The sequence below is a fragment of the Schistosoma mansoni genome, chromosome 2 (genome assembly GCF_000237925.1).
Source record: "Schistosoma mansoni strain Puerto Rico chromosome 2, complete genome".
Classification (NCBI taxonomy): domain Eukaryota; kingdom Metazoa; phylum Platyhelminthes; class Trematoda; order Strigeidida; family Schistosomatidae; genus Schistosoma; species Schistosoma mansoni.
The window spans coordinates 8,658,374-8,685,579 of NC_031496.1; the positions used below are offsets into that span (position 1 = coordinate 8,658,374).

The 27,206-nt window shown below is 35.9% G+C and overlaps 2 protein-coding genes across 2 annotated transcripts in view; both read right to left on the reverse strand.

Moving 5' to 3' along the window:
- Positions 1-622: 622 nt before the first annotated feature.
- Smp_047550 (putative morn protein) lies at positions 623-3,309 on the reverse strand (the record flags this gene model as incomplete). The annotated part of the gene is made up of 4 exons (XM_018795576.1): positions 623-772; positions 1,255-1,439; positions 1,472-1,631; positions 3,142-3,309. The coding sequence occupies 4 exons, from the start codon at positions 3,307-3,309 to the stop codon at positions 623-625; spliced, it is 663 nt and encodes a 220-aa protein (XP_018649875.1).
- Positions 3,310-11,795: 8,486 nt separating this feature from the next.
- Smp_047540 (putative f-box and wd40 domain protein) overlaps positions 11,796-27,206 on the reverse strand; it is a 40,353-nt gene continuing 24,942 nt past the window's right edge. Inside the window, exons 10-13 of the mRNA XM_018795577.1 lie at positions 18,149-18,237; positions 16,818-16,896; positions 14,463-14,867; positions 11,796-12,378 (exon numbers count right to left, since the gene is read on the reverse strand). Of these exons, the coding sequence (XP_018649876.1) occupies positions 12,235-12,378; positions 14,463-14,867; positions 16,818-16,896; positions 18,149-18,237 (717 nt within the window). The 3' untranslated portion in view covers positions 11,796-12,234. The remainder of the gene's footprint in view (positions 12,379-14,462; positions 14,868-16,817; positions 16,897-18,148; positions 18,238-27,206) is intronic.

The following is a 27,206-nucleotide window of genomic DNA, read 5'->3' on the forward strand; positions in this document are numbered from 1 at the left end:
TCATAAACGTATATACACTTAGGTGTTTTATATGTTGGCTTTATCAAATACAATAATAAGATGAGTCTTTTGACGTATCTTTCCAATTATGAGTGGGCCTTAGAAAATTTTATGCCCAATAATAATGTCATGTCATTTTATCTAGTATTTCATTGTGTGATTGACATGTTTGTCACTCCTGTATCTCATACATTCATTTCTGTTTGCATTTTAAGGCTGATCTAGTTGTACACTTGTTCTGACTGTAAAACTAAATGCCATTTTCATTGGTACACGATTGAGATGGAAAACATGAACTTACTGAAAATGCATTGATCATAAGTGGTTTGTCGCTTGTTATCAAAATGTTCCTAGTATTCTGAACAATTTGTGTTGTGCCACGTTAGAAAAATAACAATTGGTTTGGTTAATAAACTTTTGGGTGGAGTACTGAAATCTTTTACGTAAGGAGTTTCCATTAATGTTCTGTGGTGTATACTGCTTCACTACACAAGATTATATTACATAAAGAAAGTATTTCAGTTGTATTTCTCTTTGTTATATTCCTTATATAAGCTTTAAATCTCACTCGATTTAGTTGAAGTTTTGAGACCGTCAAACTCGATGTTGTGACGTGGTTAATTTATGCAAAAAGCAATCTATGTGAATCTATCAAACAAATGTCAGATAATTCCTTCAAACTATGAAAAACTATTGTCCGTGGCAAAGGTCTGTCTTTTCGTGTCTTATAGTAACTATCAGACATAATTACCTTTGGATCTGCTGACTTTGTCTGTAAAAGTCGAGCTTTATCATTGCAAAGGGTATGAAATATATTCCTACTTATAACCCATGATGTCCTTTGTTTCGTATATGACTCAGCTCATATGTATTACTATCGTTACCTCACGATTTCTTAGCTGCTTTACGTATTACGTCTATCAACAATTTTTTGCAATCACCCTATAATCTATTCTGAAACAGGATATAGTCTGTTCCAAGTTCACTATGGTGTTTGTATGAACCAATGATTCTTTTGTATTGATGACTGTTTGGTTTTGAATTCCAAATACAATACATTCGTTCGTGTTTATCTAATACTTCTTGATTAAATTGCGTTTTTCTGGGATTACTAGTTTATACTATAATTCAAATACTCCTAATTATCACATTCAATGTATTATTTATTTCTTTAATCATTCGTTTTCCCTTCATCTGAAAACATGAAATTATAGTAATGTTATTGTCAGAGAATATTAACAAATCAAAGCCTACCTCTGGTATTTCTGACTCCGTCGGACTTTTCGCTACTTGCCTTCCGAGGTCCACAATTTGAGAAGATTTTGGTACATCATCGCACCATATTCCCTCCATTAGTTGGCCAGTATTAAGGAAGAAATATTTCCCCACTCCGTTCTTTTTGTCATTTAACCACTGTCCTTCAAATCTATTTTCATTTGCTGGGAACTCTACTTGTTTTATTCCAAGTTACCCAATCTAAGCATCCCATCTCCATGCCGTTTATCATCAAACCACTGTCCTTCATAAATGCTTCCATCAGGGTAGTACATTCTTCCCCATCCAGAACGTTTTCCATCATACCATTCACCTTCGTACATTTTATTTTCTGAATACCAGTTGTTTCCATAACCCTTGAAAAATTGTTAATGGTATTTAAAAGAACTTGCGTGCCGTTTGTCGTATTTCCAGGAACCTGAATAAACATTTACATGTTTCCCGTTCTTCAATTTCCGACTCAAAACGCCAGATCCACTTCGCATATTTTTCTCCCAATTACCTTCATAAACAAGGTTTGATTTTCTCCATTCGTATACACCAAAACCTATTTAACACAAACCTTTTTATTTTATGTAAAAGAATTTCAATGGATGAACAATTGATAAATATATTAGTGTTCTAATAACACGATATGCTTGAGGAATCAGCATGTAATAATGAAGCTAGCATAACTGAGGGTTATTTACAGTAAGTACTGATAAGTGGATGTATGAATCAAAACAGAATTTGTATGTTTCGAAATTTATATTAGAAATATATTCAAACTTGTAAGACCTGCAGTCAGATGTTTTGCAAGAGGAACTATTTTTATATACTTAAAACCGAATAGGGGGCACTATAAAACGAGTCCAAGTGTCCACGAAAATGTAACTACGTGCTTTTGCCACGTAGTTCAACATTTAAATTGAAGATGTAGTTTTGATAAGGTAAACTTTTTTTTTTACGTCATACAGTCACTAGAGATAAACATGCTAGTATATTTGATTTTATGGATACAAACTTGTACTGTATGGTGTATAATTTAAATCGGCAATGAAAATCCTGCAGGAATTCAGTTACTTTAGGAAAGACAAGTCAATCTTCCTGTTTTAACGTTAATGCCAGTTTCCCAAGGTATATTCACTGTTTGAAATATCGAATCAAAATACACAGAATCCTAGCACTGATAAAGTAAGGCGGTTGTGGGTATGAATAGCTATAAAACAAATTGCTTGTAATCATCCACCGACAAGGAGTTGCAATCACAGGTTGATTCTATTTAAAAGACTAGCAAGCATTGGACAGTTGTTTCATTTTAGTAAGAGACTTCTCAAGAGTGCCCGTCGACAATCCGACCAAAGATTGTCGGCCACGCAGCGATCCCCAAAACCCGAGGCAACTGAACCAGCATCTAGTGGTCCACATGTTTAACTTTTATCCATTCTCGATGAATGATTGAGTCGGAACGTAAGCGCATTGGGGTTATTTATCGTAGCTATTGGATTCTAGAATAGGTGTTTGGATGTCAAATGCTTGTTATGAGATCAAAATGTTTTGGTAATCTCATCTGTGTAGTTGTGTTTGTACACTACTTAGTTCTATCCTATAACAAGCAGCTGTCTAGTCCTCAGTTTTCTATGGTCGTTCATTAATAATCAGTTTTTGACGCAATCTATAAAAATGCAACACCTTCCACGAAACTTGTATCGAAAGTGCTTATTGAAATTCAGATAGGTTGGTCAATCTCTATGAATGAAAATGAATCTAGTCAATTTTAGTACAGTATGTCGTAGTAACACATAGTTCTTATGCATAAGAACAAACAAACTCTAGTGGTCATCATTCTGAGCGTACATCAAGTGTTATGTATAAATAACAGTTCACATGATATGAATGCAAAATACGTTCCGTACCATGACGCTTGTTGTCTTTCCATTCACCTGTGTATTTATCACCATTAACTGAAAAAACAGTATTTCTCAAGCCATTTTTATCAGCTTTGAAGTCAATCTCTTCAAGTCTCGAATTAATATTTACCAAACGTGAAGTCATCGTCGAGATTTGTTCTTCCGCCAACTGGTCACCATGACATTTGTGACATTCCTCAAAAGAAAATCCTTTGAAATTTGTAGCATAATTACAATAAGGGTTAATTTCGCTTTTTAACCTTCCCTTAAGCGTGTGATCATCGTATGAACTTTTAGTGTCAGAAAGTTATTTTGCACAGGCTATTTCAAAATTTTGTTATATAACAGCGTTACAATGTTGGTAATCAAATTCAGGAGCTATTCCAATGTCCGTTGATAATAATCTACGAGTTATGGTGTGGAAGATACAACAGATTTTCGGGTTTTGGAAACTATTTCTTCCATAACACTTTTGTGATAGGAAGACAATACATTTCAATTAGATATGGGATATGTGTTCGAAGATATTCTGGTGAGTCTCGTGTTTATCGTGATTGCTATATTATTTATTTTTTTACACGATCCACTGGTTTATTTTTATTGTAGTATCCTCTCCCACCACACTTATTGATATGGACTCTCCTCCTGTTTCCACCATTGTCTCATTGGCAAACTCTACTGAAAGCATTTTAAGTTCAGTTAATACTATCTCGGAATGCAGACTCCCAATATATGGAGCTAATGACCCAAGAATCTGGTTTGCCCAAATAGAAGCTTTATTCATGGCCAGAGTCATACGCTCACAGGCAACAAAGTATGCGTATGTAGTCGGTGCACTCTCCATTGAGATTACTGCATAAGTTGGGGATTTAATCGACGACGGGCCTGAGTCGGAACCATACGATTAGATAAAAGCAAACGTAATTCAATGTACTTCGGTCTCAGATGAAAAAACACTACAACAATTGTTAACGTCTTGTGACTTGGGAGACAAGAGACCCTCCCAACTTCTTCGCCATATGAAACAACTTGCGGGCCCATACAAACTGGATGAAGCCCTTCTAAAACAAATGTGGTTTCAACGATTATCATGTAACGTTAGACAAATCCTTAGTGTCTCAGAGAAATCTGTCGCCCTTGATGATTTAGCCAACATGGCGGATAAATTATGAAATTGACCACGATAGTCACTGCGTGGACTCTGTGCAACCATCTGGACCAGCAAACATCAGTTGCTTAGTCTCTTTCCAAAAGCATTTAACACACCTAATGAGTCAACTAGCGTCACTGCGGACGACAATAGCAACCGTCCAAGCTAGACAACTGAGATCCTATTCCAGAGAAAAACGCTTTTCTAGACAACGTTCTCGTTCACCGAAGCATACATCCGAAGATTGTTGGTATCACCAAAAATAAGGCATTAAAGCACAGCGTTTCATACACCGTGCACATTTTCTTCAACTGACACAGAGAATCAGGGAAACGGCCTGACCAGATATTGATGACAGCGCCTGTTTCTGGCCACTATCCAAGCCGTCTCTTTCACATAAGGGACCGAATTTCTGGCTCAGATTTTCAGTCGATGCTAGGGATGAGATCAGCATCTTCCCTTTACATCTGTCTCGGCGACCACACTCTGAGAGTACCAAATTATCTCTCGTCGCGGCCAACAACACTGTCAATAAAACCTATGGGGAACAGTCGCTTATCTTAGACCTTGGCCTCCGTTGAAGGTTCACATGGGTGTTCAACGTAGCTGAAGTCAAGCTACCCGTTCTCGGGGCCGACTTCCTCAGTGCTTACAACCTATTAGTAGTTATGAGCAAGAAGAAACTGATTGACTAGGACGCAAGCTTACGTGTTAACGGCGCAACTACCTCCAATTATGAAATTCATGGTGTCCGAATGATAAAACCTGAGAGCAAAACTTTTGCCGATATCATGTCGAAATATGAGTGCATAACTAGAGTTGATTATCAGAGCACATGAGCACATGAAGCAACTAGGCATCATCCGGCAGTCTAGTAGCCCATGAGCTTCGCCGCTACATATGGTTACGAAGAAAGATCAAGACTGACGTCTATGTGAAGATCACCGTCGTTTAAATAATCAGACCATTCCAGACAGGTATCCTATTCCTCATCTACATGACTTTCCGCCTAAATTTGAACGGAAAACAGATTTTTTTCCAAAGCTAGACCTAGTAAGAGCACACCATCAAATCCCGATGGCACCTGAAGATATTGAAAAATAGTCATAATCATACTTTTTGGTTTGTTTGAATTCTTGATAATGCATTTCGGGCTTAAAAATGCTGCTCAAACGTTTGAGGTTGAAATAGGCTTAAACTTTGTATCTGTATGTGTTGACGATATTTTGACCGCTAGCTCATCCATAGAAGAACACGTACAGCATTAACACATCCTCTTTGATCGTTTCAAAAGTTTAGGCGTTGTGATTAACCCTTCAAAGTGCATAATCGGCGTCCCAGCTCTGGAGTTTGATGTCAAAACGGCCTTCGATAAAGCAAAATCCATGGTAGCCAGTGCTACCATGTTACAACACCTAAACACCGATCCTACGACTCCCTCAATCCTCTGCACCTATGCATCTCAGAAAGCCGTAAGGGCAGTATTGCAACAGCATGTAAACGACAGGGTTTCACCTATAGCATTTTTCTCTACACGACTATCACCAACCCAAGGGCGTTATAGCACATTCGGACGTGAGCTACTAGCCATGTATTGAGCAGTAAAGTATTTCAACTTTCTATTACAAAGATGCGATTTTAGTATAATGACTAATCATAAAACCTTATGTTACTCTCTCAACATATCGTACAACAGACACTCACCACGCGAAGCTAGACAAGTGGATTTCATTTCAAAATTAATTACAGTTATCCAGTTCATCAGAGGACACTGCAACATTGTTGTAGATGTTTTATCCAGAAAGGAAATCAACATGCTGGCACACAAACACGCCATTAGTTACGAAACTATGGCGAAGCTGCAAGTAGACGATGCAGATTTGAAAGCCTGCAAAGAAATATCTAATTTTAACCTTCAATCTGTACCCATTCCTTTCTCAGAGGCATCCATCATTTGCGACACCTCAACGAGTAATAATCACCTCTTTTGCCATATTTCAAATGCCTCAGAGCTACCACAAAGCTCACCATAGATCGCTTCGTTTGGCCTCAAATCAATGCGGACTTTAAACGTTGGACACATGGCTGTTTACAGTGTCGACGCAGCGAGATCCAAAAACACAACATCAGTCCAATCGGGGAATTTCCAATCTCCGACAAACGTTTCCAACGTATTCGTTCGGATTTAGTAGGGCTACTGAAACCGTCAAATTCTTTCACGCACACTCTCACCGCGGTGAACATGTCCACAAGATGGGCCATAGCATGCCCCGTCAAAGACAAGTCTGCAGAAACAGTTGTATCAGTTTTCCTTGATCGCTGAATATCTAACTATGGAGTACCGTCGATTGACACTACAGATCGTGGTCCCCAATTTGAATCCGTTCTATTTCAGGAGTTCTCTAAACCTCTCGGAGTAAAACACATCTAAACAACAACTTATCATCCAGTAGCGAGTGGCATGGTTGAAAGATTCCATCGTCCATTGAAAATCTCAATGGTGGCGCAAGCTGACTCTTCAAAGTGGAGCGAGGCTTTACTGGTTGTACTTCTTAGGATTCGTTCAACTATGGAGGAAGACATCGGATGCACAACCTGAACGTTACCTGGTCAACTAATCAACCATGAACCTTCAAATACAGGGGATTCTACTCGCTTTGTAAAACGCTAATTACAAACGATGCAGAAAATCAAAGCAATATCCACTCGCGAAAATAACAATCGAGTCCAAGTTGATAAACATCTTGAAACGTGCAAATGTGTTTTCATCCGAGTACATGCTGTTAAAAAACCATTGAAACGACCATACAAAGGCCCGTATAAAGTGATAAAACGCACACGAAAATACTTCATCATCAATAGAAATGGCAACAAGGAGACCATTTCTATAGATATAATAAAACCTACTTTCTAAGAAGCTTCTCAAGAATTAACAAGCCCTGTGAATAAACAATCTCTTCTATCAGTTACTGCGAAACAAGAGGAGGATGAAGAACTTAACACTAGACCTTCTTGCTTAGCACATTCTGGTTGACTTATAAAGAAACCTAAACATTATGTGCATTTTGTAGAATAATGAAATCAAAAACATTCAATGATACATATTACAAGGTTAAATTTACTCAATTTTCAAAAAAACTACTTTTCTTTTCTTCACATGTACATATAAATTTCTTCACGATCACTTGTTTTGGCAATTTTTTTAATAAGAAAAATTGTTTTAATAATAAACGGGTGAACTGTAGTTGATTATTTATTAATTGTACATAAAAATAAATAATCCAATGTTATTTTATGAGTTTAGTAACAGTTTTGCACATTATTATTAGCAAACTAAGACTTTGAATGCCCGAATTTTCGTTTTTTGGATGTATGTGCTTGTTATGCTACCCTACATCAATGCTATTTTACAAAATAACACATTTTATATTACTAATGTGCATGTCATACCTATCTCCACCTTTTTTCTCATTATTATTATAAACATTATTTTGCATACATGTATATACCATATTCTTATAATATTTTTTATTATTAAAACCAGTGTTACCTCCAGACACACTGGGGGGAGCTATGTTGAGATAGGCCTAATAAATATATTTTGTAGATAGTTTTTAATAGCTTTTGCCTTTATTTTGTTTATTTTCATAATCTGTACATTTATCACTAAACCATTATACTCGTTGTTTAAATGTATGACCTTGAGTTACTGACTTCCTTCCGTTTTTGAATTACGCATAGCGCGACATTGTTAACTGCTCATAAATTAGTGCACTCTTATATACACTAGCCTCGCTCTATCATGCCTCTGGATATGATAACTGAACTATTAATTAACTATCATCTATATTTATAGACTGTTGTGAGATTTCCATTGTATTCTACGTTTGGCGAACTTACTGGAGCCATATCTACCTCATTGGGATTATTAATTATCTATAATTGTAGATTTCAGTACCAAGCACAACGGAACACGCAACAGCCAGCTGACTTTAGTAACGTCCCTGAACTTTTATCTGTTTTAATAACCTATAAGCTGTTTATTGCTACATTAAATTTTGGACGTAATAACTTTATTGCTTTTTTTAGTTAATATACTTTTTGGTCCACCACAATATATTTAAGGGGTTGTCGATGTGTTGAGAAGCGTTCGGTCAAAGCTGATTAGTAACTACTGGGAGTAGGTAGCACGGTGTTCCCACTAGTGTTTGATGGAGGTGCATTATCGAGCTCCTCCATCTATCGTGTGTCCAAAGAAGTCAATATCAAAGTTAAAGACATGCAGAGTTAACTATATTGACAATTTATCCACCACGAAAGATCGTAGTCCCTTGAAGTAATAGAGATGACCAGTGAAATGTCACTGAGCCCTAGCCAAAGCATATGGCAGTTGGGTCACTGGATATCGAACGGACCATCATTCCCTGTCAAAGTCAAGAACAATCAACGCGCATCAGTTGATCGTATACGATGGACTGATGCATGCGGTGGTGCTCTCGCTATATTCTCTGTACTCAATCTTACTAATATATATCCATGATGACTTCCTTTGTGTTATACGGTCTTCAAAGCAGCCAACGTACTTTGATACGTCGAAGGGGTAATCCACGTTAGATGCTGATCGCGATGGGTGATTTCGAAGTTAGCTGGTTCGTCACACCATTCCCGTCTAACTCGATAGGCCTCCAATCATTCGAATTGGGTCGCCTACGTTGGTGATGAGAAGTGGTGTGCAAGACTTCGAATAACACAACCTAACATTATGATCTTTATTGCTGTATTCTTTACTTATTATTTTTTTCGTCATTTATGTCAATCGATTACTGTGAACATTCGTTGCTTTATAACAACGTTGATTAGTATTTAAACGTAAATAATTATTTCAATTAACAGAACTAACCAATCAACTACGATTATATTCAGCTTTTGTGGTTCTTTATGAAGCATTAGCACCATGTAAATGTTCCTGTGTAATATATCTGTTAAAATATCAGCCATTGTAAGTATAGACACAAGGCAACATGAACGCACATCTGTTTGTAACTTATCCACTTGTATAAGCTAGACAAAATTAAATGTTGATTGTGAATTCATTATTCTGCCTGATCACTATCAATTATCTTCTGTCACAAACCATTGCCTGCCTAATTTTCGATTGCTGAGTTCTATGGTCAAATAAAGTATACGAATGCAAGGAATTTGCGGTGAGTTTGTGTTATATCCTAGCTAAGACATAAGTATGGGTAATATCCGGGACCTATTAATCTATGTATATTCTTATTGTTTAACTATTAAGTAAGTCGATTGTGTATATCTATATTCATCTTATTATAAGCTTCATTTCGACCTATGGATTATTATTATACGAATTACTGTTTCTAAATTATACTCAGTTTATTGATTACTGTTTCCCACGTTCACAGTCACATTTGGCTCGATCTTGTACAAATATTATTTTCTATTTTATGGTGTGATGTGGTCTATCTGTCTGGTATATAAACAGAGTATGCTTGAAATAAATGATTTGCAGAGCAGCAGCTGCAATTGGTGTTCTGGACTCAATTGGAAGGGCCAGGCGGACAAGGGACCAATAAGGGCGCTAGACTGCTCATACCGGTCGAAGTCATTAATTTGTCACAGTGTTAATATTAGAGAAGTCGTATTTCGATTGGTGGATAATTCACGTGATAGAAGCCGGACATAAGATCAATAATGAATTAGCATACGTCCTTTATATTTTTTATGAAGTCATAACAAATTGGCGACGGCCTTTTGTAAAGTCATAACAGTTTGAACTACAAATTTCCTGCAATCTTAGGTCTCCTTTAGACTATTCGTTAGGTAATGCTGCGTGTTCAGATTAAACTAATTTTGGACTTATACAAATCCAGTATATAACGCTGTATTAATGCAAGAATTTATTCAACAGTACCTTGTATATAATCCAGATTCGAACTACTGTCTACTTCAGATTTTTATTACTTGGAAGCGAGAGTAACCTAGGCGAGTTTCATAATTGCGTTAGATAATTTCGTACTATATTTATGATGCCTAATAATGTTTCACAGTTACTTTCACGTAGAGCAGTCATATATTTAGTCACTGCCGTCGAGTTTTAGTTGAAATCATGTACATTTATGACTCATAAGTCGACATACTGTGAAAAAACGTATTGTATGTACACGAGCAGTCTTGGTCCATGTCCTAACTAGACACTTTGTCGTGCGTAATATGTTAAAACGCCAGATAATAAGCTCTTTTACGAGTCGGTCATGTTATCTAAACCCAAACTTTAGTTACATTGGTTGTTACCATTTTAATTAATGTTTACTATACTCTTTCTATTTGCCTTTATTTCACGGTAAATCATAGCTCGACTCCCTTATCACACTAATGTCACTTTACTTCCGTTTCCGGTTTATTTACATTCAATACGGGTTTCAAAAATATCTAAACGACCTCTGAAATTCTCCACGATCCCCACCATGGTCTTCGTACATTATTTTTATCGACACATCCAACTGTTACACTAATAATACCCAAATGAACGTTCAATGTAACTCTCAGCATACGAAAGGACGATGTTATTCCGATTTGACGTCATAGAACATCCGAATTATTGTAATTATTCAACTTCGTACTTTGTTTTATGAAGTATTGTTTCCTCGTGGTTTTTATCCAACAGGTGATTTCAGCACATCAATCGGCTGTTCAACTACTCGACGGTTTAAAGCCTGCCCGGTTCAATTGGTTGTCTGACGACATTATCATTCTCGCGAATCATCACTTTACGCAGTCGAGCAAGTCTTCTTCAAACTGAAAACGGCCTTGTTGCCTCTATTCCAACACTGACAGTGTTTTTTACCAGTATCGTTGACATGAGTTCAGAGTGACACTCTTGGCTCCCAATGTTTTTTCGATATCTTTCGGTTCGCTTATCGAACAAACATGCAGCACTTGCTGTTTATCACCATGCCACCTTCGTCCTCAATCCGAAGGGAAAATCTTTCGTATAGTTTTGAGTGTTGTCTTCTTAAAGCATAGTGACTTCCTTATAGTCCTTGGAAAAATGTAAACAAAATGTGCACCTCTTACACATATCAGTGTTGGGAAAGGGTTTTTTATGGGGTGTAAATGATAGATGGAAACTTCAGAAGTCGACACCCCGTATTAATATCTACTGATCCTAATTGAATAATTATAGATGCTAATGATATTGAACAAATTGTTAGATTGATGAGAATAACTGCTATGTTCATGATTCCATATAAATGCGGTCTTATCTACAATTACACGACTATATCGGATTATTCAACACATCACTTCAACTATATCAGGACAAATAAACTAAGGTATTCAAAACACGACATGAAGAAATTTTATCAAAGACTTAAAAAAAAGTAACAAAATTAACAATGAAGTGAAATTAGTAGATAATAAAAAAAATGCTTCCCCATTTGAAACTCAAAACAAAACGAATTCCGGAGTATGTCCTACATAAGAAAATGATAATTTTTTTATTTTGTGACAGACTATCAAGAATGCTAATAACAATGATGGGATATTTTTTTTTGAAGTTCAAACGTCAGGAACAAAATTTCCGAGAAGAAAATACGTAGAAGATTAAAGCAATATGGTTTGAAAGGATGGGAATCGCTAGAATTCATAATATGTAGGGAGAAAATACAGTGACACGAGGTAAAAGAAATCAAACAAAATACTACTATCAACCACGGTATCCAGTATATAGTGACTTCTGAAACAAAGAATAAATGTAAAAAAAAAGACGAAAGGGTTGTTCAGCAGAAAAACCCATTAAAATAAGAAAAGATTAAATAGGTCAAAAAACGTAGCCAATGACCATATGATATGATAACATGTCAAATTGTCAACCATAATAATAATATTAGCATATACTACTTAAATCACATCGAAATCATAAAGTATGACAGTTTTATCATAAGAACCAGAAATAATCACAGAACCTGATATCACAGCACATGTTACACCATCTTCATGTTCTTGTAAACTATTGACAAATTTATTATCACCTACTTGCCAAACCTAATTTATGGTAAAGAAAAAAAGAACATAACAACAAAAGTATGAGTAAAATCAGGAAAAATGTTTGAACAGCCGTAAAAAAGTTTTCATTGTATTACCAATGTAATGAACGAAGATTTGGATAGGGTGAACTAATCAATAGTATCAAGAAAAAATCATACATTGCATTTATAAAATATGAAGACAATACATTATGAATACACAATTTAGACATCTTCCTTGAATTGTATCTTACAAACTTCAACGTCCTTCTATTCCTGTTGTTAATCAAACTAGTTTTTTTTTCTCTTCTTCCCATTTCCCTATTCTGTCAGTAAGAATCCTATTTTCAATTCCTGATACATAATAATTTTATCTATCCGTATAAATAGCACATACTATAACAAAACGTATATTGAATGACAGAATGATATTGAAAAACTAAAGCGAGTATCTACGACTACTTGAAATAACAAAGATTATATATGAATTTAGATGCATATACGTAATTAGAAGAACAGTCTAGAAAATGTATAAAAAATCTAGGTGGGAAGTGATTTAGAAAAAAGTGATATAATAGATTCGTAAAAGAGGTACATATAAATTCGATGAATTCAATTACCAATATCCAAAGTTACAATGAATGCAAGGACAAGCGGTGTAACAACAGAATAAATAGAAAGTTAATTAGCAGAAGCATAACAGAAATACAAGTTATCATGGAGATGAAAAATTTATGGTAATTCGCTGTATAAAGTCAGGTTTGATTATATTAGTAGTACATAAAATTAATAAATAATTCTTAATTCAAGATCCAGTAAAATGAGACAAGGAAAGCAAAATAACTTCAATACCATTAGTTTTCACACAAAATCTAAGTAAATAGGCCCTATTCGATAAATAAGTTGGCTAGAAATCGCTTTAAAGTACGAAAGTAAGTGAAGAAGAGTTTTAACCTGACGATATATTCAGTAGTTGAAAATTAGTGCTCGAACAATACATTATTCAGGATATTGTGGTCTGTTTTCAGTTTTAAAAAGGAACACGAAGGTTAAAGGGTTATTATATGAACATTGAATCATAATTTGACAGATCCTAATTCATTTTATGAGTTGAACTCAAACTAGTGGAACCAAAAGAAGAGTTCGTAGAACTTGTGTAAACAGATCTATGTATCAGATATATGAATAAACTATAGATGTGATATAAAGTTGAAGCTGATGTGGATAGAATTTTGTAATCATTACCAGATTGTAACAACACATACCGTGAGCTATTAGTATTCCAATCGACAAAAGATTTTTATTATTTGCTACACTTTTATATTGCAACACAATTTAGCAATGGAAACATAACTCAAGACCAATAATACCCATTATTCACACTGTAACGAATATGTTTCTGTATCCATTAACTAATGCCAGTTCATTGCATAACATATTGAAAATGAACTAGATGTTATTTCATTCCATTCAGAAAAAGAAGTTCTGAATTGCTATGTTTGAAGATATTGTGAGTTCACTTAAATTTACAGACGGAACGGAGATTTAGCGACATAACGACTAAATAAGCTAATTATTCTGATACGTCTCAGCTCCTCTAACTACAGAGAGAAGTTCAGGTTCCGAAGAGGGAGAATGTATTCCACGAGCAACCAGAAGCACGAACGGCAACAACAAGCATAACTCAAGCGTATATATACATCATTAAAATGTCATCGGGAGGCGTTAAAAAATAGCATATTAAAAGAGACAAGGAGCCAATAAAATTTAACGTCCTCCCAAGTGGGAAATACGGTATAAAGATGAAAATGGGCACTTTTGGCGCGAAAACAAGAAACTCAGATTTCCAAAATAAAACTACAAAAATAAGACATTCCAAGATCGATATCCAAATAAACATTTGAACAATTGGGTTTATATTCAACTGCGATAAAGAGAATCATTTGTGGAAACAACCAAACACTTCAATCTAAATGATATGCCAAGAAAAAATGCAAGAATATGGATTAATAGCAAAACACTCACTAACGTATAGTATGAGTTAAATGGGTTAACAGGTTGATACTGAACATACGTAGGATTATTGCTACACACTACACTCACCTTAATAGATTTATCATCCGAACCGCATATTATATGCCATGCATCCCCAGTTAAACATCGTATTAAACTGCCCGATTTATAATCAGTTTTATATAAGTATTCATCTAAATATATCGTACTGGGATAAAATGCCCACGTTAAACTATTATTGTTATTATTACCAGTAATGCCAGTAGTATTTGTAACGCTTAAGTCATGGTTATGACCATTTATCAATGGATTAAATGCTGATAAATGTTTCGCTAATACTGTACCATCATGATAAGCTACAACAAGTCTATTCTGTGAATAATCCAAGTGTAAACATGAAACTGATGAAGAAAATATAGGTGTTTCTGTCAAATTATTTCTATAAATTGGTCGAATAAGTGTATGATAACATACACCATTTGAGATATTCCATATCTAGAAAAAAATCATACAATGAAAGAAATGTTCAAGTGGAAATACTTTGAAGCATTGCAATGGTGAAAAAACGAAATATTTACAAAGTTTGAAAACTTAAAACCAAATAAACCATTTACTAGTTATGAATGATGATATTAACTACTTCATTTAGTAGAACCCTATACATCTACACACTCCTCAAGAATGTTATGCTAACTTCCTTAAGGGTTAGAATGTGTTTGTGAAGTTGAGAATATGTGTAATCTGGACATATCACAAGCTGTTATAGTTATTATACTGTTTGTGTATAACTGTTAATCAATTTTTCTAAACTATTTAAGATTTTATGCTAAGCAAAGATGGATAGTGGCTAGCAGTGGAATCCAGTTTGATGTGCGTTTCGTCCTATTTGGAGCTCGTCAGCTGGATGTATCTGCATCTCAGAGTTGATGTTCACTCTGGGACTCGAACCCAGTACCTTTCGCTTCAAGAGACTGACCAGTTACAGTCCTAAAACATCAATAGGAAGATTCAAACAAACAATACTAAGTGAATTTATTAAGAATTTTAATTGTTGTAAATATAATGAAATTCTCAGTTGGGAGTGTAACAATTGAAATCCTGATTTCGATTATTCTCGCAAGATATTTGAAATAAACTATGATTCAATGAATTTGAGTTCCAAAGTTATGTGGTTATGACACCATCGCATATATTTAATAAGAACACACTGAATTAACCTTCCCGTGACCTTTTAAACCACAGTACACCACATGATTCGTCATCTTTCTATATTCCAGATAACTCCATATAGTCGTATAGTTAGTTTCATTTCAATTGATATGGCCTCATATAAATTGTAAATTAAAATAATTTTCACCTAGAAGCCTCGCTTGAATGTAGGAAAACGTTTCATTACATTAAGTGAAAGTGTGAAATCATCTAGATAAGAGTAGATTAACAAAATTTAGTATCATGACACAAGTTCATTCAGTTAATCATGAATTCTGTACACAATAAAAACTTGTATTTTTGTAAAATATTGAAAAGAATTATGAACGAACTAATTATTCATAGGCCGAATTAACACGCTACATTAACAACTTCGTTGAAACATTAACACTTGAAAATATACACTCCAAAGTGAGTCATTCTAAGATATAAACAAATAATACTAGTTAGCATTATCATAGCCCCCAAATGCCCTAGTACGACCGAGGGTGGGTAGAGTCTGCTCTCCCTCTCGAAATGCTTTCACATGGCCACGCGTAGACAGCCACCGCCAAGGAAGTCTTACTCACTGACTTCTCGTGGCGGGGTGTTGATTACGAGGTTTAGAGAACGAAAAGCCAATATCCGGTGCTTTAACCGGGTTATTAAATATGGAGGGTCCATCTAGGGGAGTGGGAAAACCCTGATTTCAAGCCAATGATGAGCTCCAGAATCCTGAGGGAACAAATGGAGTAGGAACCAATTATTGGCCAATGACTACCATGGGACTGCATCTCCTGACGTTGCTCCACTACCTTGTGGATCAGACCTTTAGGTCGAAGGCTCCGAGTGTGGCCCCCTAAGAAAACCACCTGCTTCAATCTGGACACCAGGGAGTATCACAGTCCTTACACAAATCAAATGAGATTTGTGCAGCACATATATATCTGGTGCCCCCTTGTACCCAACCTTCTGACTCACAAATCAATAGTGACATGTCATACCAAATCACCTTGACCAAAAAATAACTTGACATTGATGTATTCACATCTATTATGATTTTGACTATACAGAGTATATTCTGCATTGTTTCCTTTTGTCCTATTTAAACTTGTGTTAATTGCACTACATTTCTTTATTTACTTTGAAGAAGTGGCTTACATTAATTCACAAGACATCAGAATTACAATTTTCTACTTATTGAACCATCAAAATATACATATTTATTATTAAAATTCGTATTTATCTGAAACTTACTCGAACTGTATTATCTAAAGATCCAGAATATAAAAAATTATCACTGTACACTAAACACGTTATACCAGCTGAGTGGCCACTATAAACAGAAGAGAACAGAACAGGAGTAAGAATATATTTATTTTTAATATGCTTTTAAAATTCTCTGAATATCAACTTATCATAGAAAAAAACAATGAAAGAAAAGGTATGATGATACAATGAGATTGTTATAAATTCACAAAAATTAACTGACCAATCACACAGTTTATAAAATTAATTCTTGTTAAGACCAAGAAGATAAGTAAAATTGTGAAAATTCGAAAGCTGTTCTCAAGACAGTTGGTTTATATATATATACGCTTGTTGAATAATCATTTCTTGTTTTTTTATATTGTCATAACTGTAATCTCTTTTGAATATTTGGGCCCCAAATGCCCTGGTACGGCCGAGAGTGGGGAGAGTCCGTTCTCCCTCTCCAAATGCTCTCACATAGCCACGCGTATATAGCCTCTGTTAGGGAAGTCCTACTCACTGCCTTCTCGTGGCCGGGGTGTTGTTTACGAAATTGAGAGGACGAAAAGCGAATGTCCGGTGCTTTCACCGAGTTGGTGGACACGGAAAGCCCACCTAGGGGAGTTGGAAAACCCTGATTTCAAACCAATGGTGCACATGGGATCCAGTATCCTGAAGGAACAAATGGCGTATGAATCAATTGTTGGTTACCAACTACCATGAGACTGCATCTCCTCACGATGCTCCACTACCTTGTGGATCAGATCTTTAGGTCAAAGGCTCGGAATGTAGCCCCCTGAGAAAACCACCTGCTTCGGTTAGGGCACCCGGGGAGTATCACAGCCTACATACAAATCAAGTGACTAGTGTGGCGCATATGTATCTGGTGTTCCTTTGTACCAATATTAATGTGTTTAAATAAATTGAATATTTGACTGTTGGAACATTTTTTATCAATTATAAATTACCGATAATTAACTATGAATCTATTACCTAAGTTTTCGCCGGAAATATCCTAGTTATGAACATACTGAGACTTTTTATTTATGATGTGTGTTGATCTTTTATTTTATGTTTATAATTAGGCTATATTTTAAGTCCGAAAAGGACAGACTACTATTAGGCAATTGCATTGTCTTTCAGGTATTTTGTTTGGTAGATGTATGTATGAGCAGATGAGACTATGTGGACAGTCGACGGTTACACTATACAGCAACGGTGTGAGAGGACTTACAGCACAGAGGAATTTGGAAATTATAACAATACCTAAGTGTTAGATCTGTCGTGATAATATAAGGAGAATAGTGATATATATATATATATATATATATACTCACCGGAAAATCCTTTTCATTTGACCACTGATTATACTCCATAACCGTATTGTACAATCATATGAACCGCTGATAACTTTTTCATGATCAGCCTAAATAATACAACAAAATATAATCAGACTCTTAAAATATTTGAACCAATCAAAGATGAATTTTAATCGGCATTGTCAGGATATTTAACTTTCAATCTACCAATACTGTTAGACCACTGTACTGTGAACGCTGAGACTACAGGAGTAAGTAGTTTATGTGACAATAAAGATAATGAATACTTCATGAAATCAAATTGATTGATCACTGGCCAGTGATCAATCAATTGTGATTACATCTCAGTCCTACAGGAGGTCGGTTGCGGCCCGAGTGGTAACGTCTCTGACTGTGAAACTGAGTGACACGGGGTCGAATTCGTCAGGGAGCACCAGTTCCCTCAAGATTACAGGTACACCTCTCTGACGAGTGCCAAGTAGCACGAAACCCGGGTTCAGGGTTTCCTGTTGACCACCTCCAACCACCATCTTACTTCATGAAAACATATAAACCCTTGTAATAATCTAACTAATGACCTAGTCACGTGGTGGCATGAGAAAATAAACAAATATTGTGGTGTGTGTTACTTATGTCGACATAAGTAGTATATAACACCGGTGAGATGTGGAATGCCTAGCAGCGGAAGGTCGAGAAGAACGAATCAAAGAGAATAGGAACAGAGAGTAATTGTTATGACAATGAAGGGACGATGAAGTTTGAGACATTTGATGGAGGATTCGCAAACGAAGTATTGAACATATGGTTTGCATATTTGACGAAAGAACTCTGTAATTTTGTGTTAAAATAAAAATGGTTGTACCCAGCTGTGTTCTCGTTCATTACAATATGAGTGATAAATAATTTATAAATGCTGTAGACCTACTCCTAAACGAGTTCAAAATAAAACTTTAACAACTAATCTATAAAAGAGAACGTTGATTCTAGCGATACAGTCAATAGGTCTGTAGAATACATATGTGATTAACATATGTAGGCCTGAGACGTGAATTGTTGGTCAAACTTAATGATTACGCTTATTGATCTTGGAATATTAAGCTGCGGCAAACATTTAATAACGACTTCATTCACATTTTAAGTGTCAAAAAAATTTCTCAAGTTTATTGATAGCAAATTCATAATATTTTGCATAGCTATTTCAAACTATAATGGATCCCAATTAACACACTTTTAGCTAATGTATGATATTGAAATAGTGCACAATATAATCTCTGAAAAGGTTATAAAATATAGACTCAGGAAGTATACTTCACACTTAGATGTTCGCATTTGAGAAATGATTTGCGAAGTATTGACAGCTTAACTGACTTAATCCGATAATAAAAAAAACAAGATTATCATATACTACAGTGAAACAGTTGTCCAGTGCTTGAACGTTTAAAATGGTGATCTACCTAACTCTTTTACTGAAAATGATCCCATGAGATAGAACTACGAAAATGTCACTATTCCGAATGACTAAAGAACAAATGAAAGTCATTTCATTTCACCACTGAAATCAAGCTAATAACATTTACATTTGTGAACAGTTATAATTTATTCGCCATGGTAACATAATATAAATTATATATTGAATTTGTAATGTGAGTAATCACAGCTTACAGGGCAATATTATATTTGTTACCGCCTAGCTATAATCTATACTTCTATGTTAATTGAAAGTAGTTCTTAATCATTGTCTTGATACTATTTAAAAAAAATAGTTATCACATATGTGGACAATCTGAAATACTGAGCTGAACAATAACATAAGACGCGAATTATGTAATGTTTATAGTGTTGCCCAGTTTGTTAATTGAAAATATTGAAATATATGTTAATTATTCTGCATCGGTCCAAGTTGCCATGCATAAATGTGCCTGGTCCTACGTTGTCGCTGACTGACTGATTCTGTGAAAACAATCTCAAGACAACAGCCACCAATTCACATTCAATTAACATTGAGGCGAATTTCGATCACAGACAGTAATTACATATTCAATTTTTAATTCGTTACCACAGTGATTTCTACACTGATCTGTGTATCGTATACTTTTTACCAAGAACCTCATTCGTCTTACAAAGAACTATCTCCTTGAGTCATCTCAATGTGCACTTACTTACCAATTAACTTTTACACTTCTCCCAATATCTTTTTACTACCACTTAAATTATCACACAAATTCTGTTCAATTCGTGAAACTTTTGATTACTTAATATAGTGATTAAATATATCCAATGTATTTGATACTTAAGAACGTTGATTAGTTTCAATTACTTTATTAAATTATGTAGTACCCTTTGATAATTTTCATTAGATTACTAAATTATGCAACATCTCTACGTTTCTCACGGATTTAAAAAGGGTGTTAGATAATTTACAATACATTTATTCAATGACGTAATAGCCTTCGAGTACATTATGGACTATAAATGGCTAAATTACATGTAAATATACTTAAACAGTTTAACAAAACGGCATCGTCGAGAAAAACATTTTCTTTGGTGAAATGTCAATATTCTTTTTATTGTTTAACTGTAAGTAAAAGGACATACCATTTATAACCCTTTTAAAAAATCAATAATTTTGACATGTTTTTTTATTAGATTAGTTCGTTTCCAGACAAACAAATAACTATGACAGTCATAAACTTATGTCTATTAAGAATGAATGTACTAATTTCGTTCTATTTATTTGCATGTACAGTGTGATCGTCATGGAGATCCTATAATACACCATTTTGGCATTATACGTTACTTCTCTGTGACACAATTAGGAAATAAGCAATTATAAATGCCTTCTATTTCTTATATCACTCGTACGTCTAATCAATCAGTTGACATTTCAGTGATATTCGAGTATACCCTTGGAGGAATAAACTACAAATGACTAAATATAATTGAAAAAAACTTGATCCCGTGTCTATATAATTCTTTTTATTGAAGTATGTATTTCCCAGTATCATACCTTTCAGTCTTTTTGATTTCAGCATGATAATGATTACAACTGGTTCATTCAGAGTATAATAATACTGATTAATAAATCAGTAAATCAATACATCCCATACTAGGATGAAACGGCCGTCCAGTGCTTCCATGTTTTCAATAGTGGTCTAATATTAATCGATTCATAATCTCAATCGAAAATATTATTTTTGTTTTCAAGTAGTACAATTACACAACGATATTTTAACATTTAAGTATTCTAGAAAATATAACGTTTGATGTCCTGTCGTAATAAATATAAAAACTGTGTTCGAAATAATCGCATAGACAGTCTATACTGAACGTTTGTCAAATTACGTTCAAAGATTGCTTTCGTGTAGAGTGAGAGACTACTGAACGAGATGAACTAGCTAAACTATTTGGACACTTTAACAATGTGTACATCTCCAATTCATTTTAAGTGAAATTACAACACATTATGCTACTTTTCACTGTCACTGTGTAGATTTATATGATTAATTTCATTATGTGTACCTTAACTTTGATAATAACCAGAACGATTATTATGTCGACATCCAATTTATTCGCAACATTCTTAATCATAATTCATTTTGTATTGTTTGTTTGAATCTTCCCATTGATGTTTAGGATTGCAATTGATCAATCTCTTATTGGTATATTTGGATCCTGTGTGTATTGCCTCAATATTGCCTTAATTCACAAGCATTATAGGCAAATATGGGTGGTGGTAAGCAGTGTAATCCAGGACACGTATTTCATCCTATTCAGGACTCATCAACTGGACAGTACGAAAAGTTTTTAAACTTTACCACATTGCACAAGCTAATGGCTATCTGGATTCAGTAGTTAAGTGGATGGTGCGATGGCGGTTGGAGCGAACGGTACTGGGTTCGAGTCCCGGAGTGAACATCAACTCTGGAATTTAGGTACATAGAGCTGATAAGTCCTAAATCCTGAATTACACTGCTAACCATTATCCATCTTTGCCTATATTGCTTGTGAATTACGGCAATATTGAGGCAATACACACAGGATCCACATATAAGAGACTGATCAATAGCAGTCCAAAACATCAATGGGAAGATTCAAACAACCAATATAAAAATGAATTCTTCATCATAGTTTACATATTTTACATCTCGAATTTAGTTGACATCCCAGATTAATTGACTTTCAATGTCACTTTACACAGAACTAACTGTTGAACCTGTTTGGACAAGCGTTCAGCATTGACTTGTTATAAACCTTATTAATTGTTGACAATTACCATGGTCATTGTTTGAGAGTTAGGTCACTAATATTCTGTCTTTTAGTGGATAAAATTTGGATACCTTTAATTGTTTTCGTTCATTAATAATTAAAATTTGGTTACTTAAAAAAATTACTTTTCGAAATAGTTGAAACGACTGAGACAACTTTTTATGAAACTACGATTCTGACCACCCAATGACAACTAGGCATTCTTAACGAAAATGACCCAATCACATTGCAATAAAGAAGGGTGGGTATTAGTTAAACATCACCGGCCAACACCACATTAGAAAAGCGAGATCGAACTAATCACATTAGTAATTTTTTTTTCGAAATATGAAAGAAAGGGTAAAAACCCATAGATTTCATTCTCTACAACATATCAGCCCTAAAGCAGTAATAGAGGAAGGGTTGACAACTATGGCATGGAGATTGTTATTCCTCACCACCCACTGATCAGAAATTTTAAGGGTATGATTTAAAAATTTCGAAAAAAAACATTTTGTCGACTGTTAATCGGCCGTAAACGGTTGACATTAATTTGACGGCACTTATGATCCCCTACCACCCATTGATTTGAAATTTAAGGGTGTGATAAAAAATTTAGGAATTGGTGATTGGTGAACTTGTTTTTGAAAGTGTGTGCTCAAGTGAAAATGAAAAAACATTTTATCACCGGTCATAATTTTTCAATTGGCTGTAAATGGTACAGCTTTGTAATCTGATTAGTTCAATTCAAAATAGCATAAAGTGGTTTGATTGGATTTGAGAATTCGCATTTTTACATTTCAATTTTATTTGGAATAAATAATCATCTGACTGTTACATCAGAGTTTTGATAAAAATTTCAACTTCTGAAAAGGAAATAGACACTGGTTCTGTTTGACTACCCTGCTATACTCTTGTCTGTGAATGTATATTGGAATAACCTTTCTTCGAGCAAGCAGAAATTGAATTGAAGTCATTAGTTATAGCGGCAAGAGAAATATGTATATCATTAAGAGAAAGTTGAGAAAAACTGATAACTATTTTTAATAGTTGAAAATGGTGGTTACTGAACATCAAATGTTTCATACACAATTAGTAAGCTAATTTTCATCTATGTATTTCCATAAGTTATTTTAACATATAGTTTAGTCTTGTAATAATCTCTATATCAATGTAAACATATGAATAAATCACAAGGGGGTTTTTTGTGGAGATTTTAGTAATTTTATATAGTTAAGATCATGAGTCAATTAAATATAGACCACCGTGGTCTATCAGTTAAGTGCTCTAGCGCGAAACTGGTAGATCCTGAGTTCGGATCTCGCGAGGCGAGATCGTGGATACACACTGCTGAGGAGTCCCACAATTGGACAAAACGGCCGTTCAGTGCTTCCAGGTTTTTCACGGTGGTCTAGCTTCAATTGACTCATGATCTTAAATAAATAAAATATGAATAAATCGTCGTGGTAAGATAATGAATAGAGCATGTATTAATAACGCTAAGCGTCGAAGATCGGTAAATGAATAATCTTTTAGGCTTCCTCAATTAATAATTTCTGAGAAAGAAGCAAATAATATTTATGATTGGGTGATTTCGTCAACAGTGATTCGTAATAGGAAAGAGTTGTTGAATTTCGCTGTGAAAACGGTTACGTTAAAAAACGCAAGATTGTAATTGGGATATTTTGCTAATTCATTAAAAATAAAAATTGTTTTAAGCTGAACATTGTCTATTCTATGTAGTTGAGCAGTTTCACGCCGCCGAGCTACACATCACTTTCTCAACTAAACCAGTACTTACACAATTAATCAAGGATAAGTTACCGAAGATAGGCTCTTCCATGTGTGTATACCAATTCAACTGCTCCTGTGGAGCTAGTTACATAGGCCGTACTCAGAGGGCTTTATCCTTGCGTATTCGTGAACATTTACCAGCATGGTTGGGAAAAGTGTTGTGAATGAGAACACAGGTGAGGACAACCAACTATGTATTTAGCACAAATTACAACGTTACTTGGTAAAATACAAAAACCATGCTATGATACACTATTTGCAAAATGTTCTTCAATTGCCTCAGGCTTCATTGTTCCTGGATTTTCACACAAATTGCTTTTTATTTCTGTTCTTCTCTTCTTGATCTTCTCAATCTTCTGCTGTCAGATATTCTATTCCTTACTCACCATATATACTACTTATGTTGATATCAGTAGCTCACACCACACTCGTCCCCCCTTTTAATAAGCTGTTCTCGCAATCTTTCTGATCGGCGTACCATTGTCTCCTTTGGTGCTGTTCGTGACTCGTGCTCATGATGTTCTTGAAACCATCTCTGTAGTTGACTGGCATTTACACGCTTCTGCTTGTCTTCTCTCCGGATCGTGTAAACTGGGCCGCGTCTCTCCGTGATAATGTACGGTCCCTCCCATTTCGGGATCAGCTTTCCTGACCCTGGTCCTCCTTCAGTGTTAGCTCTCCGTTCTCTACACTTTACCAGGTCCCCCACTCTAAAAGGCTTCCACGCTCTTCTCTGCTGTTCCGCCTTCTTGATGTCTGATATTTGTTTCTTTTTCACGTTCTTTATTGCCTCCGTCCTCTCTTTCCTTAATCTTGTTGCTGTCCACTTCTGCTGCTGTGGCCACGTTTTACTATGCATTGGAAGTCGTGGCTGTCTACCATACATAAGTAGGAAAGGTGATTTCTTGGTTGTTCCTTGGATGGAGGCACGATGCGCCAGCAAAATTAGTGGTAACTCTTTCTCCCAATTCCCTCCTTTAGATGCTAACCATTCCTTTAATGTCCGGTTGTTTCTTTCCGTAAGCCCGTTCGTCTGAGGGTGATACGGTGTAGTTCGTATCCTCTTGATGCCGAACTGCTTTAAACGGGCCTTAAACTCGTCACTTTCAAAACAGGGACCCTGGTCGGTTAGTATCATCTTCGGTACTCCATGACCCGCTACAATGTGCCGGATTATTACTTCGGTCACTGTTTTCGCCCGCTGGTCGGCAATCGGTACAGCGTCGACCCATCGTGTAGCATGTTCCGTCATTACTAGTAAGTATCGGTTGCCGCTATCCGTCTGTGGAAATGGTCCCATCACATCTACCGACCATAGATCACCGACTGCGGTTACTGGGACCGACTGCAATGGCGGTTGCATGTATCTATCGCTTTTCATTAATTGGCACTGCTGGCACGTCAACACATATTGGGCCACATCGTCTCTCATGCCTGGCCAGTATGCACTTTGCCGTAGTAAATCTGTCGTTCTTGCGATACCTGTGTGCGCTACCTGATGGCATTCGTGTATCATCTTACGCCGCCAGTCTTTCGGGATCACAGCCACCCAATTTTTGTCATCATCCTGCCAGACCAGAGCTCCATATGTGTTCACTTTCAGTCTTTCCTTTTGCCGAAGCAACATTATTACCTCCTTGTCCATTGCTCGTTTGTCAACATCTGCCCCCTCTCTTATCACTCTGATTACCTCTCGAAGTTTAGGATCAGATTTCTGTTGCCGGACGAGTTCTAGTGGGTCTCCCTCTATACTGTTCACTGCGTATGCTGTCAATGGAAGCTCGGCTTCCATGTCTGGTCTTGACAGGTAGTCCGCCATTACATTTTCCTTCCCTGGAACATGCCCGATACTGAAGTCATACTCCTGCAGACGTATCATCCATCGCGCCAACTTCCCACGTGGGTCTCGTGCTGTTTGTAGCCACTGCAGAGGTTTATGGTCAGTCTCGATGTGAAATCGTCTACCTAACAGATATGGTCTCCACTTGTCTACTGCCCACACAATCGCTAAACACTCCTTTTCGATCGTTGAATACTTCTGTTCCGCAGGCGTGAGAACGCGACTTGCGTATTCCACCACTCTATTAGACTGACTTAAAACGGCACCTATACCATGGTCACTTGCGTCTGTTGTCACTGTAAACGGTTTCTCCAGTTCGGGCAGTCTTAGCGTCATCTGGCGGTCGTCCAGCACGTTTTTGATTTGATTAAACGTTTGTTGGGCGGTTTCAGTCCACGAAAATTTAGTGTTACTCAACAACTTATAAAGGGGTGCTGCTATTTCGTTGAAATTCTTGATGAACCGACTGTAGAACGCCGCCCTTCCCAGGAACTGTCTCAATTTCCTTTACGAATTCGGTACTGCAACGTTCTTTATAGTCAGAATTTTCTCCGGCAGTGGTTTTATTTCTCCATTTCCCACTTTATGCCCCAACAACGTGATGCTACTTTTAGCCATCTGTGACTTGTCCTTATTAATTCGAAGTCCGAATTCTTCAATTCGCTTCAAGACCGCTTCCACATGCTTGACATGATCTGTTTCTGTCTGGCTGTATACAACTACATCGTCGCCATACACTTCGACATTATCTAGATCCCTGAGCAGTAGCGACATTAATCTTCTGAACGTAAATGGTGCACCCGCCAATCCAAACGGCATTCGTCACTTTTAGACATATTCTTTACAGAAATTTCCTTTCTACTTAAGGAAATTGACTGAGGTAAACTTATTCTTTATTGAAGTGAATTCAACTTTGATAGTTGAAAAACTATCCATCCCATATAGTAACTAAATTGTAGTTGATTAAGAAAAGTGACCAGGAAATGTTTCTCTTTGTCTCAGTATATGGTTGTTTAACTAAAATAATTATTAAACTGGATAACAATTTCGTCCCTTATCACAGTTAGGCATCCTTTCATTATTGAAAAACTTTAAATCCATTCAGTTTCTAATACATTCAAGTGTTAAGAAAACTTATTAATTAGTTAATAATCATCTGAATAAGCCTCAATAAAATGATAGTCATTAACCAGGATA